This window comes from Pyxicephalus adspersus, chromosome 7 (assembly GCF_032062135.1).
Source record: "Pyxicephalus adspersus chromosome 7, UCB_Pads_2.0, whole genome shotgun sequence".
Taxonomy (NCBI): Eukaryota; Metazoa; Chordata; class Amphibia; order Anura; family Pyxicephalidae; genus Pyxicephalus; species Pyxicephalus adspersus.
This window is the reverse complement of record NC_092864.1, coordinates 2990242-3006262: the sequence shown is the minus strand read 5'-3', so window position 1 is coordinate 3006262 and position 16021 is coordinate 2990242. Positions and strand designations below refer to the sequence as shown.

Genomic DNA, 16021 nt, shown 5'->3' with positions numbered 1-16021 from the left:
CTCTTCTTCTATCACCATGCTCTTATCACTGATATCTGTTTTTTTCTCCTTTATTGATGTGTTATTGGACTCAAAGCTGCATTCATTTGTGTTTTCACATCTGCCTAGGGTTCAGCTTTAACTATTAAAAATTTCAGCACATTTCTTTATGTTAATTTGAAGCCTCACATTCTTTTTTACCTCCTTATAGACCAGGATTCCTGCATGTGCCTATTGTTTACCTAGAAAATACACTTTTCTCCCAGTGAAAATACTGTAAATTCACAGTTGAAAAAAGCTTGTCTGGCCACTAGTGGGAGCAGCTTAGTTTTGACATTTAAGGGTATCAGGGTCCAACATTGCCCCTTTAGTGCACCTTATCTGCTGCATACTGGATTGTAGGGGTACATCCATTAAGGGTAAGGAGTAAACATTTGCGCTCTTAAATAAAAACATTATGGCCTTTGATTGGTCAAAAATTATGGAGCTTATCAGAGATTCCTTTGCTTTATAAAATACATGTAAATGTATGTTCCTGAGATGTATGTGACATGGGCACAACACAAAATGCTCTTATTGTTAAAACTGTGCTGAAGCCCCACATGTCTCCATAGGGGTGTTATGATGTGCATATGTATTGAGATCTATATATATATATATATATATATATATATATTTATTTATTTTTATTTTGCTAAATTTTTGACCACTATTATATGTTAAGACTCCCTTTACCTATGTATGTATCTATATTTCTTTCTTAATAATTAGCTGGATGTGGTCAATTTATGACACAGAATTTACATTTCAAATTGTATCCTATTGCAACTTTTACAAACTATATTCCTTGGAAGGGATCATCAGTGAGTATTACTTTGTTTTACATCCATACAATCGATATCTACTTACTGTTAAATTACTATTTGCATATACAATTGTTATTACTAGTTTTACCTAGACCTTGTTATCTATATAATTTATTCCTGAAGAAGCAGCTAATTCTTTATTTATTTGATGATTGTAAAGACTAGATCAATCTACCTTGTAAGAAAACACAGCGCACCAGTACCTGTTTTATTATGTATTGTTTCAGAATTTTTGTGTATAATAAAATGTGTTGAGTTTTAGTATCTAGCCCTTTAGGTCCCAAAGTCTTGAACTTGTCTCTTGTTCAAAAAATCATTTTGCATGTTATTACCCAGTCATAGCTAACCCAAGTTGCAAGTAATTACCCAACCCTTGCCAACTCTACCAACACGTGATTACCCAAATTTGTCATAAAAGAGGGGTCTTTGGACTTGGTTTTAGTGGGAGGTCTCCAGTCTTTTGTTAAGCAGGAGGTTTGAAGAAGGAAGTCATGAATTAGCAGGGAAATCCATGGTCTTGATTTGGGAGGGTGGTCCTCAGTCTTTGATTAGGTAGTAGTTTCCCATTTTAAGATTGGTTGCCAGTCGTGTTATAGGTCCCCAGTCTTGTCTTAAGATGGAGGTATTTAGTTTTGGGAAGTCCCCAGTTTTGTTTTAAGAGAAAGGGTCCTTAACAATAAATTAAGAGGGACGTTCTCAGTCTTGAGTTAAGAGAGTGGTCCCCAGTCTTGTCTTAAGTGTAGGGGGGTCTATATTCCTGACATAAGTGGGAGGTCCTTGGTTTTGACTTAAGGTCCCCAGTCTTGACTTATGAAGGTGGTTCCCAGTCCTGTCGTACGAGTGAGATCTTTGATCTTGGTTTAAGTGGGGTTCCCTCTATCTTATCCTAAGAAGTAGGTCCCCATTTTGTGTTCAGAAAGAGACTGCCAGCATAAAAAGGTGGCTTGCAATCTATTCTCAAGATGGAGGTTCTCAGTCTTGACTTAAGAAGGAGGTCTTTAGTCTTGTCTTATGAGAGGGGTCCCCATCTTGTCTTAAGAAGAAGGTCCTAGGTACTGTGTTAGATAGGAGGTCCTCAGGCTACACCTAGAAATGAGGTCTTTAGTCTTGGTTTAAGTTAACTGTCCGCCACCCTATGCTAAAAATAAGGTCCTGTTTTGTCTTGGGGGGGGGGTACCCAGTCTTGTCTTAAGAGGAAGGACCCAGTCTTGTTTTAAGTTGCTTATTAAAAGTGCTTGTTACATTGGCAGAAACAGAACACATTGTGTCCAATGCTTCCAGCACTTCCAGGAGCCAATCACTAACACTGATAATACCACTAATACCCCTAATACTCTGTGTGAGCACCCCTAACCCTGCTTTTTGAAGAATGAAAGGTTTCTTACCCAGGAGGAAAAACATCCACAGAACACTCTGCAGGAACATTCTGCTGGTGACTCTTCTCTGATATGACCCCCTAGCTGTGGCTGTGCACTAGTAAGTCAGGTGAACGAAGGACAGCCAGTTTTATACCTCCAACATGCGACAGCAATATTTCCCTAAAGTCTGTAAAGAGATTTGTTTCCTCCTTACCATAGATGGCATGCAGTATGTCACCAAATCTTTGTCATCACCCGTTCCGCCTGGAAGAGCACAGTTCTGCACAGCCACTGGTAGGACATATCTGTATATTTTAGCACCAGCAACAGATTAGTTGAGCAACAACCCCCCACCCCCAATATTCACCACTGCATCTGAATTGTGAATCTGGAAATTGTACACACTTTCAAGTCTAGGAGTCACTAGCCAAGTTAAAACCAAGTGGCCCGGACCATTTCTTCTATATGAGCGTCTATATGCATCAGTTATTGTGACCATAAATTGGAGCGATTTTACTACCTACCTTTTTAAGGAAACATTGGAAAACATACCAATCCAATATTGAGTATTTTATATATACAATTTAATCAAAAAGTTTTCAAATTATGTAAATTATTACTTTTTACATACTGTGTTGCATAGTGAGAGCTGCAGCCTACTAACACAGTGACCGTTGCAACCTGATAACACATAGACAGTTGCAATCTGACAGCACAGTGACAGCTATTGCCTGCAGTCACAGCAATATCTACAACCTGATAGCACAGTGACAGTTGCAATCTGACTGCATAGTGACAGCTGCAGCCTGTAGGTTTGTTTGTAAACCCATGTCACCCCCGGCGTTTGTTCTCATGTTGAGCACAACCAAGCTAGTAAATGATCAGCAGCTGTCAGAGGGATCCCAGGACAATGGACATTGAATGGCATACGGGTAGTCTCCAGGTTGCATACACGATAGGGACTGTGGGTATGTTCTTAAGTTGAATTTGTATGTTGTTAGAACAGGTACATTACTTCAGACAATGCGATTAGGACAGATGTTTGTATTAACCACCTGGGCGTTACACTGATGTCTAGATTTCTGTACCAAACCCGCCCCGCCTCCCACCCGCACCGACGCATGCAGCGACATCACCGGGAAACCCCGGAGATCGTCACTGCGCACGCTGGAAAAGAAGGAAGACAGAAGACGTGTCCGGAGGAGCTGCGGGGACAAGGTAAGTGTTTTTTTTCAGTTGTAATCCGATTGTCATACAATGTTGTATGACAATCAGATTGCACTGTAACGTGTGTTTCTATTTTTAGCTACCCCTGGTACGGGGTAAATGCTTTTAGCAAGTTTTCTTACCCCCAACCAGGTTCGGGGGAACCACCCAGGTGGTTAAAATATTTTTAGGCAGCGTGGTGTCAGTTACTTCATAAAAACCTACTAATTACAAACAAAGCAAAAATGGAGCCTAAACAGTCATTAACCTCCCTGGCGGTCTAATTCCTTCCAAATTTCCATGCAAAAAGCAGTACAATTTTTCCTATGGAAATTTATTTTTCATTGTAAGTTGGACTCAATACAGCAATTTTTTTATTGAATCCAATACAAAATTATTTGAATTTCCCACCGCTAAGTCTCGGCCGCACCGATGCATGTACCGACATCACCGGGAAACCCCATAGGTGGAATCTGCAATTCTCAGCTAGAATTCGGAGGAGGCAGACATGTCCCTAGGACCTGTGGGGCCAGCGACGGAATAAGGTAAGTGGGTTTTTATCCTGCTTTTAGGTACTCCGAGTCCGACTTGGGATTACTGCTTTTTGTATTTGATATGCAACTACAGAGTTTGTCTTGATCTTTAAAGAGTTACAAGATATTGCTCAGCTGTGTTTAGCAAAAGATTTCTTCCTCTTTAAGTCATGCAAATCTCCCCCCTCCCCCACCCAGTCTCTGCCCTGGACACAAATGATCAGGGAAGCCCTGTTCATATCTAGGAGTGGTCTGTATGTCGAATGTCCTTATCTCGGGACTACCTGTACTGTGGTTAAAGTTGCTCAGATTGTTTGGAGATCACATTTTTTTTATCTCTGGAGTGTTCTTGTAAAGTTAGCCTCAGCAACCAGCCAACAATTTCCCACAATGTCTCTAATAAGTGTGTTTGCCCCCAGGAGATATTTTGCCCCCAGCAGAATAAAGATGGAAATTGTTGATGTAGCCCAATCCTGGGTAGGAAATGAGCAATTCCACCTGTTACTGCGGAGGGAGATCTGGTAACCATAACTTGATTTAGATGGACACTTGACTTCATAATAATGCTGTTAATTTGTAATTAATAAAAGGGGCTGCTGTGGCCAAGTTAATCCAAAAATATTGTGTATGCTTTCTTTATTTATCAGGTTTTAAGTGAAGGGGTGTTGGGGGGAAGGTTTTGGTATTGGTGGCTGCAGCAAGGGTCTTATGCGGTACCCTGGTCATGTGGAAACTAATCCATATCAGATGCAGTGATTACAGAAAAAATGACCTCTAAAATATAGCATGTTTTCCCCCCAGACTTGTACTGAGCTGATGGTACTCCACATTGAAGTAAAGGATGATGAATAAAGATTTCACATAAGACATTGATCTTAAAGGAGATCAAAGAAAATGTAAAAAGATTCTCAAGTAGAAGCTGACATTGTCAATTTCATGTTCGTGCCAGGCAGAGCTGTAACGTAACAGAAGACACTTGCATAATAAAAATCCTCCAATGTCCTTTATGGTCAGAGGGCAGTTAGTTTCCTATCCATGTCAGGTGTGACTGACCAATGTGGCCATTATCACAGAACTAGAACTAATATCCCTGTAGATCCGATCTAATTAGAGAAATGTCCTTGGCCAACAAAACTCATGGGAGACAAATAACCTTTACTGGATGTCATCAAATTCACGTTACCTAAACAGATTTCCACCTCTCCATATTCACAGCCAAATTGTGGAAATTACCTAAAATTGGGGATTATTGCGGAGAAGAGGAATTCCTTTTACTTTACAAAGATCTCCTATCAGTTCCTGGTGTTTCTTCAGGATGAAATGTGAAATTGTTGCCATTACAAATACTTGCTTTTGTTATGTTTATTTGTTTTGTTGGCACTGGAAGAAAATAAAAAGCAGAGAAAAGATGAAGAGCCAGAGAAGAAGAGAACTGAGAGAGAAGACTAGAGAGGGGAAAGTGGAAATCAGATGATATCAAGGAATGGCGTAGTCAGCAGAGAGTAGAGAGCAAAAGAGAGAATTTAAAAAGAGAGGAGAAGAAGCACAAGAGTAAAGAACAAAGGGGAGAAAAAAAGGGGAAAATAAAAGAAAATGGGGAAAGAAGACAGAAGGACATTGGGAAGGAGCAGAAAGGAGGGTGGACAGGAGAGAAGGAAAGAGGAGAAAAGTGTGAGAAGAGGAGAAAGGAAAGGAGGATAAAAAAGGAAAAGAAACCAAAGAAAGAAGATGAAGAAGAAAAGAAAGTGAAGAAGAGGGAAGAGAAGTCAAGAGAGTTTAGCCAAGTTTGTTGAGAATGAAGAGGAAAGAGATGAGAAGAGTTAATAAAGGAGAAGAATTGTAGAGTCTGTAATAGCGTTTTTCATAGACCTGAGCATTCCAGTTTGGGACTTGCAGGTACACATTCCCTAAGGGGTAAATGTCATCTCTGAGTGAAGGTCTTTATAAATGAGTCTTAACTGATACATGTATATTTTCATAACGTTAGCATCCACTGCAAGAAAGCCCGGTGTTTGGGTGGGTAGCACCAGAACCGGTTCAATTTATTTGTACACTGATATTAATTTTACAGAAACCTTTTTCAGGATGAATCACAAGATGGATTTGTAAATGTCAAGCTGCTCGTCTGAAATTCATCTTTCATGTTTAATTCCAGAGCCCAGGGGTTTGGATATCAGACCTGCCAATTAACTGAAAAAAAACATAAAATGTGCAGAAAAAGAACTATTGCCCATGAGATCCGGAAGACTTGTGGGACAGGTGTAGCTCGGCTATTCAGACCAAAGTCAATATTCAACGTATTAATTTCAGTCTCCGGAGCATTCATCCTAATCCAGTCCTGATAGGCAGTCAGTCGGGTGTACACTCCAGGACGGTTCACCTCTCCACAACCTTCTCCCCAACTAACCAGCCCAGCCAAGAACCATTGTCCATCATGGGAGCAGACAAGAGGGCCTCCGGAGTCTCCCTGGAAAATAAAAAAAGCAAAGATTTTGGTCAAATACAATAAAACTGGAGCTGATAATATTTAACAGCTATATAACCCTAAGAAAATATTAAAATGCTTATTCATCCCATCTCTTCAAAACATGTATATTTCCTTATGTAGTGTCCTCTTAAAAACCCATTGTAGCAGCAGAAACGTAGTGAGAACAACAATTCTGCAGTTCTGAATTCCCAGGCAATATTGTCAGCCCTGTGCAGTTCTTCTCCGCTAAACAACAGAACCATTCTTTCTAATTGTAGTCTGATTTATGGAATCTTTCCTTTGCCTTAGTGAATATGCAGTAACATTTGATTTCTGCACAATATCTCATATTAATATTTACTTCTACGACTTACCTGACAGGAGTCTATCCCGCCACTGATATATCCCGCACAGATCATATCACTCAGGATTATAGGATCTGAACTGCTGACATCAGAATTGAAATGATAAAGGTGGTCGCAGCCCTCTGTATTGATCAGGGGAACCTGGGCTTCCTGCAGAGTCTGGGGGCTCGGAAGACCCACTGCAAATAAATAATACAACAATTTAAATTATTCGGCCTTCCAAATGAACATTTCTTGATCATTTACCATTCATAGCTGGAACCAGTTGACATTGGGATTGTTTGGTGTTACTGTAATAGAGGAAGTAGTGGCAACAAAGAGAGGAAGATGAAGGGGTCAACATCCGTGGTAATGTGGTGACGGGGTTACACTACAATGCTTTAATATTTCCTGAAATAAAACAGCTCAAATATTGACATATGAATGTCGCTCTCAGTCCTGGGGATTTGTGAGCTCAGATTCATACAGGTTCATGACATGCTCAGGCCCACAAAAAGCAATGTAGGAGCTTGGGGGGATAAGTCGTCACATACTTCAGTGTTCCCTTGGAGCTCACCAGCTGTATCTCAAAGCAATAGTAATTACTAACATGTGATAGGGCATACTTGTTCAAAACCCAACCTGAGCATATTTAGGAAAACACAATTTGCTTCCCCCCAAAATGTTAATTTAGACTATGTTAATGACACATAACTATAGTGGGGACATCAGACCATGAGCTTCTCTTAGTGACACGACTATGGACTATGTATTATGTCAACACCATATACATATACGATAATATTATTAATTTATGTGATGGAATAGGAGTGGCCCCAAACATTTTAGCCTTGAAAACTGAGGAACAGACTGTAGACTTCCACAGCATCTTAAATGAGGTATTCCCTACTTCATTGATCTAAGTTTGAAACAACATTTTGTAGATGTTTATGACATATATATATATATATATATATATATATATATATAGAAGATATAGGAGACATATTTATATATAATATCCAACGTAGAGACAAGTTTATCTCACAATAATAAATCTCAAGTGTATTCAAACTTGTCACTGGCCAAGAGTACATTGACTACTTTTCATTATACGTCAACATCAAACATTGGGCACCACATCCAAATCCAGCATTCATCCAACATCCATATTTACATCCGATATCCCTCAAAACATCATCACACATCCTAAACTTCACTATCACAAACTAGTCCATGAAAGCTTTTGAAATTATTATAATTATTGATATTAATGCACCTGTGCAATATCACGTCAGAGGAGGTGCAACTGGTGGATAATATATGTGCATATCTCTAGGAGTAATAACTATATATAATATTAAAGCGTTGCTTAGAGATTAGATTTTACTATTATATAGGAAAAAAATGTTTATTCGCCTGATATTCTACTAATCGTAAGAACATTCTGGTCTAGATTACACTTCTTCCAATACAGATAAGCAATTTTCTGCAAAAACAATCAGTTGTGGTTTGGCCAAAATCAAGTAACATTGTACCAAATGGCTGGAAAGTTCCTGGAAACCTGGGCTGACCAGATAATGGCATAAAAAAAAAACAAATGTCCGCTAACTTTACAACTCCAAATACAAAGACGGGAGATTGGGAACCTGCTGGCACAACTGGCAGCCAAGCTGAGGGTGCTCAGGTACCAGGAAAAGCAGACATGAGGCAGAGACAGCTTTTAGAGCTTTTGGTCCCTCTCCCACTGAAGCCACTGATTTCCTATGCTCAGAACTGCCCAAAATAACCCTCAAAATTCCTATTTCAATTAAGCAGCTAAAAAACATGCAATTCAGTACAAATTGCATGACATCCAAAATTCAGGATCAACCAGATGAATTCATTTAAAGATTTAATGTTTTTTTTTTTTTTTGTTAACGAAGATCCTAAAGATTACTATTGAATACATTACAATTATTTTAGTGTAAATACATAAACACAGAACCTACCTCCGGACATGATGGTACCCCAGCCGGTGACCCAGCAGTACAGTCCAGGGGGAAATTCCACATTGGCGGTAGGTAGACAGACAGGGAGGATGTAATCGGTGTATTTGATTGGAGTTTTCAGTTGTATGAGGCTGATGTCCCCCAATGAGCCTATGTCTGTGAATTTGGGATTCTTTATGATTTTTTTCACCCCAACATAAATCTGCTGGGAATTTGCATAGGAAAGTTGGTAACAGCCCAGGCAGACGGTGAGTGTGGAGATTGTCACAGAACTGTATTATTAGGGAACAAATACAAAAAACATTATAATAATTTGCACATTCAGACTAAAACCGAGCTCTTGGTATTCAATTCTGACCTTGGATAGGCTTTCTGTTTTAGATTAGGCCCCAAATTTTGGAAAATAGTAACCCCCCGCCACCCCCCATCACACACACACACAGTTTGCCACATGACAGAGAAAGACAACTGAGGTCCCAGAAAAATGTCACCCTTGTCATGGTCAGCAATGTAGCGTTGTGTGTCTGACCCACCAATAGATTTACAATCACCAACCTGGAAATACAGTGGGCAGCAGAGACCACCCACGATTCACTGATGAGAGATCCACCACAGAAGTGTCGCCCATTGACACGCAAACTCACTTGCCATGGCCATTCCCCTGCCTGGGCATTCTGCCCTCCCATAATCCGATTGGCCACCTGAGGCTTTCCGCATTCTACAGAGAGGAAGAACAACAATTTAAAATCTCTATGTTGGTTACATTTGGTTGTTATGCTACAAACAGGTGATAACATTATTCAAATGTGTCAATACAGGACCCCCCCCTGAGAGAAGAGCTGGGCTGAGTGGCACCAATTAAATTCAGGGTGATAGGATCAGGATTTGCACATCTCAGGTGGTTCTATTTTTTTTTCCTTTCGTCATGCTCCTGTCACTGATATCAGGGACCTTTTGCATATTTAATAATGTGGGGGTCAAAGTTTAAAATACCTTCATTGGTCACCATTTGACATATATGGGGTATCAGGGTCCATGAGTGCACCTTCTGACGGCAAACCCAATCCCAAAATAAATTTGGAGCTTATCAGTGATTTACTTTGATTTTTATAGTACACATAAATGTCACTGAGATGTATGTGACAGGTGCACATCACTAAAAAGTAGTTCTAAGACAAAAATCGATTTAGAATTATGTGGCTTTCACTAAAACATTGGTGATGATGTCAATGACCCCCGGGGAACAGTTCTTATTTCCTGTCCCAGTAACGCCAGGACGTGAAGGCACAAAACTGACAGCAAAAAGAAAAAACTAAGAGGATTTACCTCTTCTCTGTCCCACACTGGTGACATTGGTGACATTGGGGACTCTGGTGGTACTGGTGACATTGGTGACATTGGGGACTCTGGTGGTACTGGTGACATTGGTGGCATTGGGGACACTGGTGGTGCCGATGACATTGGTATCACTGTTGAAGCTGACATTCACCATATTAATTTCAGTCTCCGGAGCATTCATCCTAATCCAGTCCTGATAGGCAGTCAGTCGGGTGTATACTCCAGGACGGTTCACCTCTCCACAACCTTCTCCCCAACTAACCAGCCCAGCCAAGAACCATTGTCCATCATGGGAGCAGACAAGAGGACCTCCGGAGTCTCCCTGGAAATAAGTAATTTAAAATGAGAAATCAGCTCCATTACAGGAAGGGATATGGGCAGAAATGGAGCTAAATATCTTTAATATCTTTAAAGTCCCAAAAGATTTTTACTCTCACATTTAGCAAATCTCTCCAAAACACTAATTACATTTCCCCATGAACTAAAAACACTGCAAGTACAGAAAAATACCTATCGATCTTTCAGAACCCCAGTCAGCACCCGGCTTCCTGATAGGAATGACAACTGTGCTTCTGCTGTTCTGAAATCCCAAGCGGTGTTGTCAGCCCTGTTCAGTTCTCCGCTGAATGGCAGAACGCATGCTTCTTATATTATGTCAGTGATGAGTGGAGAGATCTGGCAAAGTTTATGCAAACAAATCTTAAATATGTTCTACCCAGGTAAAATCATCTCCTAAACTTTTTCTGCTATGGGGCGCTGAAATTCAATCATGCTTGAATCAATAATTAATAAATAACCTGAGTAACTTTATCCTGTAAATAAATCTTAAATCAATGCCCCACACCCCCATACCTTAGCAGTTTTCACAGTTATACTCACCTGTCCACAAATCCAACAGATTCACTTGGGTGGGAGAAGATGCACAGCCATGACTTTAAACCTTCTCAGCTGGTCCTGAAGGATTCGGCACATGTGCAGACCAATGCCGTTTACTTCAATTCGAAGGGTAGCTATCATGTGACCCAACAATAGACCAATCAGCCAATAGAAAATGACATTGATATGTAAGCACATTCTCAGAAGACTTTGGAAAATGTTTACACCAAATATATCATTGGAAGTGGATTGTTATATCTGTTTAAAATGTGAAAAACAAAACCTAATAAAATTAGGTGCTTAAAGAGGAACTAAACCCAAAAGTCCCTAAAACAAAAAGAAATCCACTTACCTTCAATCCCGCAGGTCAGTCTGATCCATCTGGAGGTCTCTTGCATCCTGTCCTGCATCGTCCCGCCATCCACTCGTGAGCCGGCGCCGCCATCTTCATCTCTTCTTCCGGGTTCTTCTTCCTACGCGCATGCATGAGATCGCCAAATTTTGTTTTCCCCCACGAAAAGGCTCATGCGCAGAAGGAGCACCTCCCAGGGTACCTACATCAGGCATCCCAGGAGGCTTTGCGCTTCCATTCATTCCCGATCACCTAGGTGGTCGAGAATTGGGGGGCGGTGCTGTGCCTTTTTTATTAAAAGTTATTGCATTTAAAAAAAAAAAAAAAAACAGAATTTCACTTAACATAAAAGGTTTGTCTATCCTTTTATGTAAAGTGAAATTTCGGAGTTTAGGTACGCTTTAAGATGATTTGTGAAAAAAGATATTGGCTATAACAATCCACTTCCAATGGTATAATTAACAGACTAAGTGCCAGCCATCTTTTTTTTAGATTTAGAATAGAGCGGGGTTTTGTAGTTCCATTTTGTATTTTTGTATTGCTGTCTGTTGTTCAGCTGGGGTTTGATCTCCCTTTGCCTGCTGCTTCAGTGGAGTAACCTTATTCCAAAGTCTTGTCAGAATGTGCATACATAGCACAGCCATTTCTATGGTGCATTGGTCTATTGTGGGGACACAATATAGTTGCCCTCCAAATAGGATTGAATAGCATTGGTCTGCACATGTGCAGTATTATTTAGGACCAGCTAGGAAGGTTTACAATGATTTACTGAAATTTCACAAATGAAATACCAGATTGGCGAGTCCCAAGAATGTTATGTGTTGTGTATGTGTTCCGTAGCCCTGTCCGGTTTTGTGGTTTTATTACACAAGTGAGTGATTGTTGTCACCCTATGGCATGCAGTGTGTTAGTGGCAGGATCCCACCAGGTGGAAAGCTAATGCAGCCACAATATCTAAGGACTTCTGCCATGCAATATATTACAGTTTTGTGTTTGGATTTAGATCGGCTTATTGTGGGTATCAGGTTCACTTTTTAAATAAACAGTAATACAAATATTAAATATACAGTTAGGTCCATAATATTTGGACAGAGACAACTTTTTCTACATTTGGTTCTGTATATTACCACAATTAATTTTAAATAATTTTAAATGAAACAATGACTTTCAGCTTTAATTCAGTGGGGTGAACAAAAAGATTGCATAAAAATGTGAGGAACTAAAGCCTTTATTTAAATAATCACTTACAGGCTGTCATTGCCAGCAAAGGGTTTTCAACCAAGTATTAGAAATGAACATTTTATTTTCAGCTTTTTAATTTGTCCAATTACTTCTCAGCCCCTGAAATGAAGTGATTGTGTAAAAAAAGGCTTTAGTTCATCACATTGTTATGCAATCTTTTTGTTCAACCCACTGAATTAAAGCTGAAAGTCATTGTTTCATTTAAAATAAATTGTGGTAATGTAGAAATGTAGAAAAAAGTTGTCTCTGTCCAAATATTTATTGACCTAACTGTAAACCTAAAAAAATGTTAGGTGACCATTGTTGAATTCGTCACTTGTGAATCTCAATATCCCAATATGATAATATTTCACTCTTTGACTTACCTGACATGAATCTATTCCTCCACTTTCATATCCCGCACAGATCATATCACTCAGGATTATAGGTTCTGAACTGCTGACACCAGAATTGATATGATAGAGGTAGTTGCAGGTCTCTGTATCGATTAGGGGAACCTGGGCTTCCTGCAGAGTCTGGGGGCTTGGGAGATCCACTGCAAATAAATAATACATCAGTTAAAATTATCCGGCCATCCAACTGCGAATGGATACATCACAAAGTTTTCATTTTAATTATGGAAACACAGAACCTACCTCCAGAGTTGATGCTACCCCAGCCGGTGACCCAGCATTGCAAGCCCATTGGGAAGTCCACATTGGCGGTAGGGAGACAGACAGGGAGGATGTATGCAGTATAGTTGATTGGGGTCATCAGTTGTATGAGGCTGATGTCCCCCAATGAACCCACATATGTGTACAGGGGATTCTTTATGATTCTTTTCACTGCAACTGAAATCTCATGCGAGTTCGGATTGGAAATTTGGTAACAGCCCAGGTGGATGGAGAGTGAGGAGGTTGTCACATACCTGTAATATTAGGAAAAAACAAGAAAAAACAATATAAGCAACAATCGCCTGCACATTCAGTCTAAAAACAGAGCTCTTGGTGTCCATTACAGACCTTGGACTGGCATTTTGTTAGTGGTTTGAGTTTAAACCCCCAATTGGGTGGATTGTAATCCCCTGCCGCCCCTCAAACACACACCTATTGTCACACAAAGCAGACAACTGGGGTCCCAGAACAATGTGTCCATAGTCAATGTCAGAGATACAGTTTTGTGTTTTTACCTACCAATAGATTAGCCATCACCAACCTGGTAATACAGTGGGCAGCAGAGACCACCCAAGATTCACTGATGAGGGATCCGCCGCAGAAGTGTCGCCCATTGTTGCGCAAACTCACTTGCCATGGCCATTCTCCTGCCTGGGCATTCTGCCCTCCCATAATCCGATTGGTCACCTGAGGCTTTCCGCATTCTACAGAGAGGAAGAACAACAATTTATAATCTCTATGTGGGTCATGTTGTAAATTCTGTTGTAATACGGGTGAGAAATAATAATATTTAAAGATGACAGTACACTCTTGTAACATTATTGCAGAAAACGCCCTGTAAGAAAACCTGAGGCACCCCAGATCATGGGACTGTCCCCATGGGCATCCGGATTATGACACTCCAGGCACCCTAAATCATAAAACCATCCCTAGGCACCTCAAACCAATATACTGCCACCACAGTAAACCCAGATCATAAGATCGCCTGGGAGCCTGGGAGCTCGGAACATAATACCGTGTTTCCCCGATGATAAGGCAGGGCCATCAAATAAGACAGCCCCCCCTTTTTAGAGAAAAATGTAAAATAAGGCCCCCCCCCGCAAATAAGCCACCCACCGATACCTGCGCTTACCCGAATCGGGTGGCACGGTGGGTGACTCCGTGTGGTTCCTCCGTCTGCCTCCATGGCTGCGTGCCGCGCCTCGTAATGAAGAGGAAGTGACAGGACTGCAGTGCGCGCACGTGACTCCGCCCAAGCAAACACAGGCAGCTTCCCTCATCCCTCCCTAATGGAGACTGCAGGAGTTTGTTCACGGCCAGAACATCCAAAAGTGAGACACAGACAGGTTTCTTTTGCTGTGAGCAATACCACTTACTGTATATAAGCTTTAGAATGGAACATTAAATGGTACAGTATATGATGAATTACAATGGGACATTTAATGGTACGGTATATTATTGATTACAGTAGAAGGGGACAATGAATGGATCAGATTAATCAGAAGGGGACAATGATTGGCACAGATTGATCAGAACTGGACATGAATGGCACATGATTGATCTGAAGGGGACAGGAATGGCACAGATTGATCAGAAGGGGACAGGAATGGCACATGATTGATCAGAAGGGGACAATGATTGGCACAGAGTGATCAGAACTGGACATGAATGGCACATGAACAATAACTGTGTACTGTAGTCTTCTTCATGGGTAAATAAGGCATCCCCCTGAAAATAAGCCCTAGAGCATATTTTGGCCTTCCAAAAAAAATAAGACAGTGTCTTATCATCGGGGAAACAGGGTACATGAACTTCAGATTTTAACACTCAGCTCAGGCAGCTCAGGCACCTTAGATCATAATATTACCATCATATGAAACCCACATGAGAAAAAACTAATCCAGGCAATCAGATCATTACACTGCCCCCACACGCACCACAGAGCATAACACTGCCCCTAGAGGAACCCCAGATCATAGCATTGACTCCATAGGTACCCCAGTTCATAGCACTGCCCCCACAAATACCCCAGATCATAAAACTGTCTCCACAGGCACCCCAGATCCTAAAGTTTTTTAAGTAAACTTTTCCTATTCCTAAATGTTTTACATACCTATGAATGATACCAGAATGGAAATAGCTCCTCTGGCCACTAGTGGGGGCAGATTAATTCTGACATATAAATGGTATGAAGATCTTTGGGGAACACCCATCACCGCACCTACTCAGAGCACCCAATCTGCCACATGAAGGAAATTGGTTAAATGCTAACGTGTGAACATTTGCATTCTTGAGTCAAGGCAAAATAGCTTGTGGCTGGTTGCTATAAAGCATTATGCTTTTCAGTGATTTTCTTTTGTCATGTACACTTAATATATGTCAAAGGAATGTATGTGACATATACAAAATGCTGACTGCATGGAATGTAACTTTGAGTTTTAGTTTAGTTTACACCCTTTGGACCTTATCCACATTATATGGTTTTCATACAAATGCATTTATTGTGTAGAATGAAAGAAACAAAGGTAAAGCCAAACTCTAACCATTTCTTTTACATTGGATAGTAATTGGTTGAATGTCTGAAAATGTGATGGTGTCATTGATCCCTAGTTCTTCTTATTTTCTGCCCCCATTGAATGACAACATATCCCACCTAAATAATAAATACTTAAATACAGGATTAGGGCTTCAGAAATATATCTTTCTCCTAATTAGTGTTCCCTGATAAAAATCCTTATTCAGGTAAGATCATGGCTGGATTTGCTAATATTGTGCTGGGTTGGGCATCTTTATTGAGGTTTGAGGCAGCCTTCAGG

At 40.5% G+C, this 16021-nt stretch overlaps 2 protein-coding genes across 2 annotated transcripts in view; both read right to left on the bottom strand.

Moving 5' to 3' along the window:
- LOC140334681 (transmembrane protease serine 9-like) overlaps window positions 1-9753 on the bottom strand; it is a 29224-nt gene extending 19471 nt beyond the window's left edge. The window contains exons 1-5 of the mRNA XM_072416922.1: window positions 9738-9753; window positions 9300-9462; window positions 8745-9016; window positions 6784-6953; window positions 6173-6409 (exon numbers count right to left, since the gene is read on the bottom strand). Of these exons, the coding sequence (XP_072273023.1) occupies window positions 6173-6409; window positions 6784-6953; window positions 8745-9016; window positions 9300-9462; window positions 9738-9753 (858 nt within the window). The remainder of the gene's footprint in view (window positions 1-6172; window positions 6410-6783; window positions 6954-8744; window positions 9017-9299; window positions 9463-9737) is intronic.
- Window positions 9754-10056: 303 nt separating this feature from the next.
- Window positions 10057-15418, bottom strand: LOC140334680 (serine protease 27-like). Its single transcript, XM_072416921.1, has 5 exons — window positions 15319-15418; window positions 13747-13909; window positions 13188-13459; window positions 12918-13087; window positions 10057-10404 (listed from the first exon to the last, which is right to left on the bottom strand). Exons 1-5 carry the CDS (start codon window positions 15416-15418, stop codon window positions 10057-10059), a joined length of 1053 nt encoding a protein of 350 aa, XP_072273022.1.
- Window positions 15419-16021: the final 603 nt, after the last annotated feature.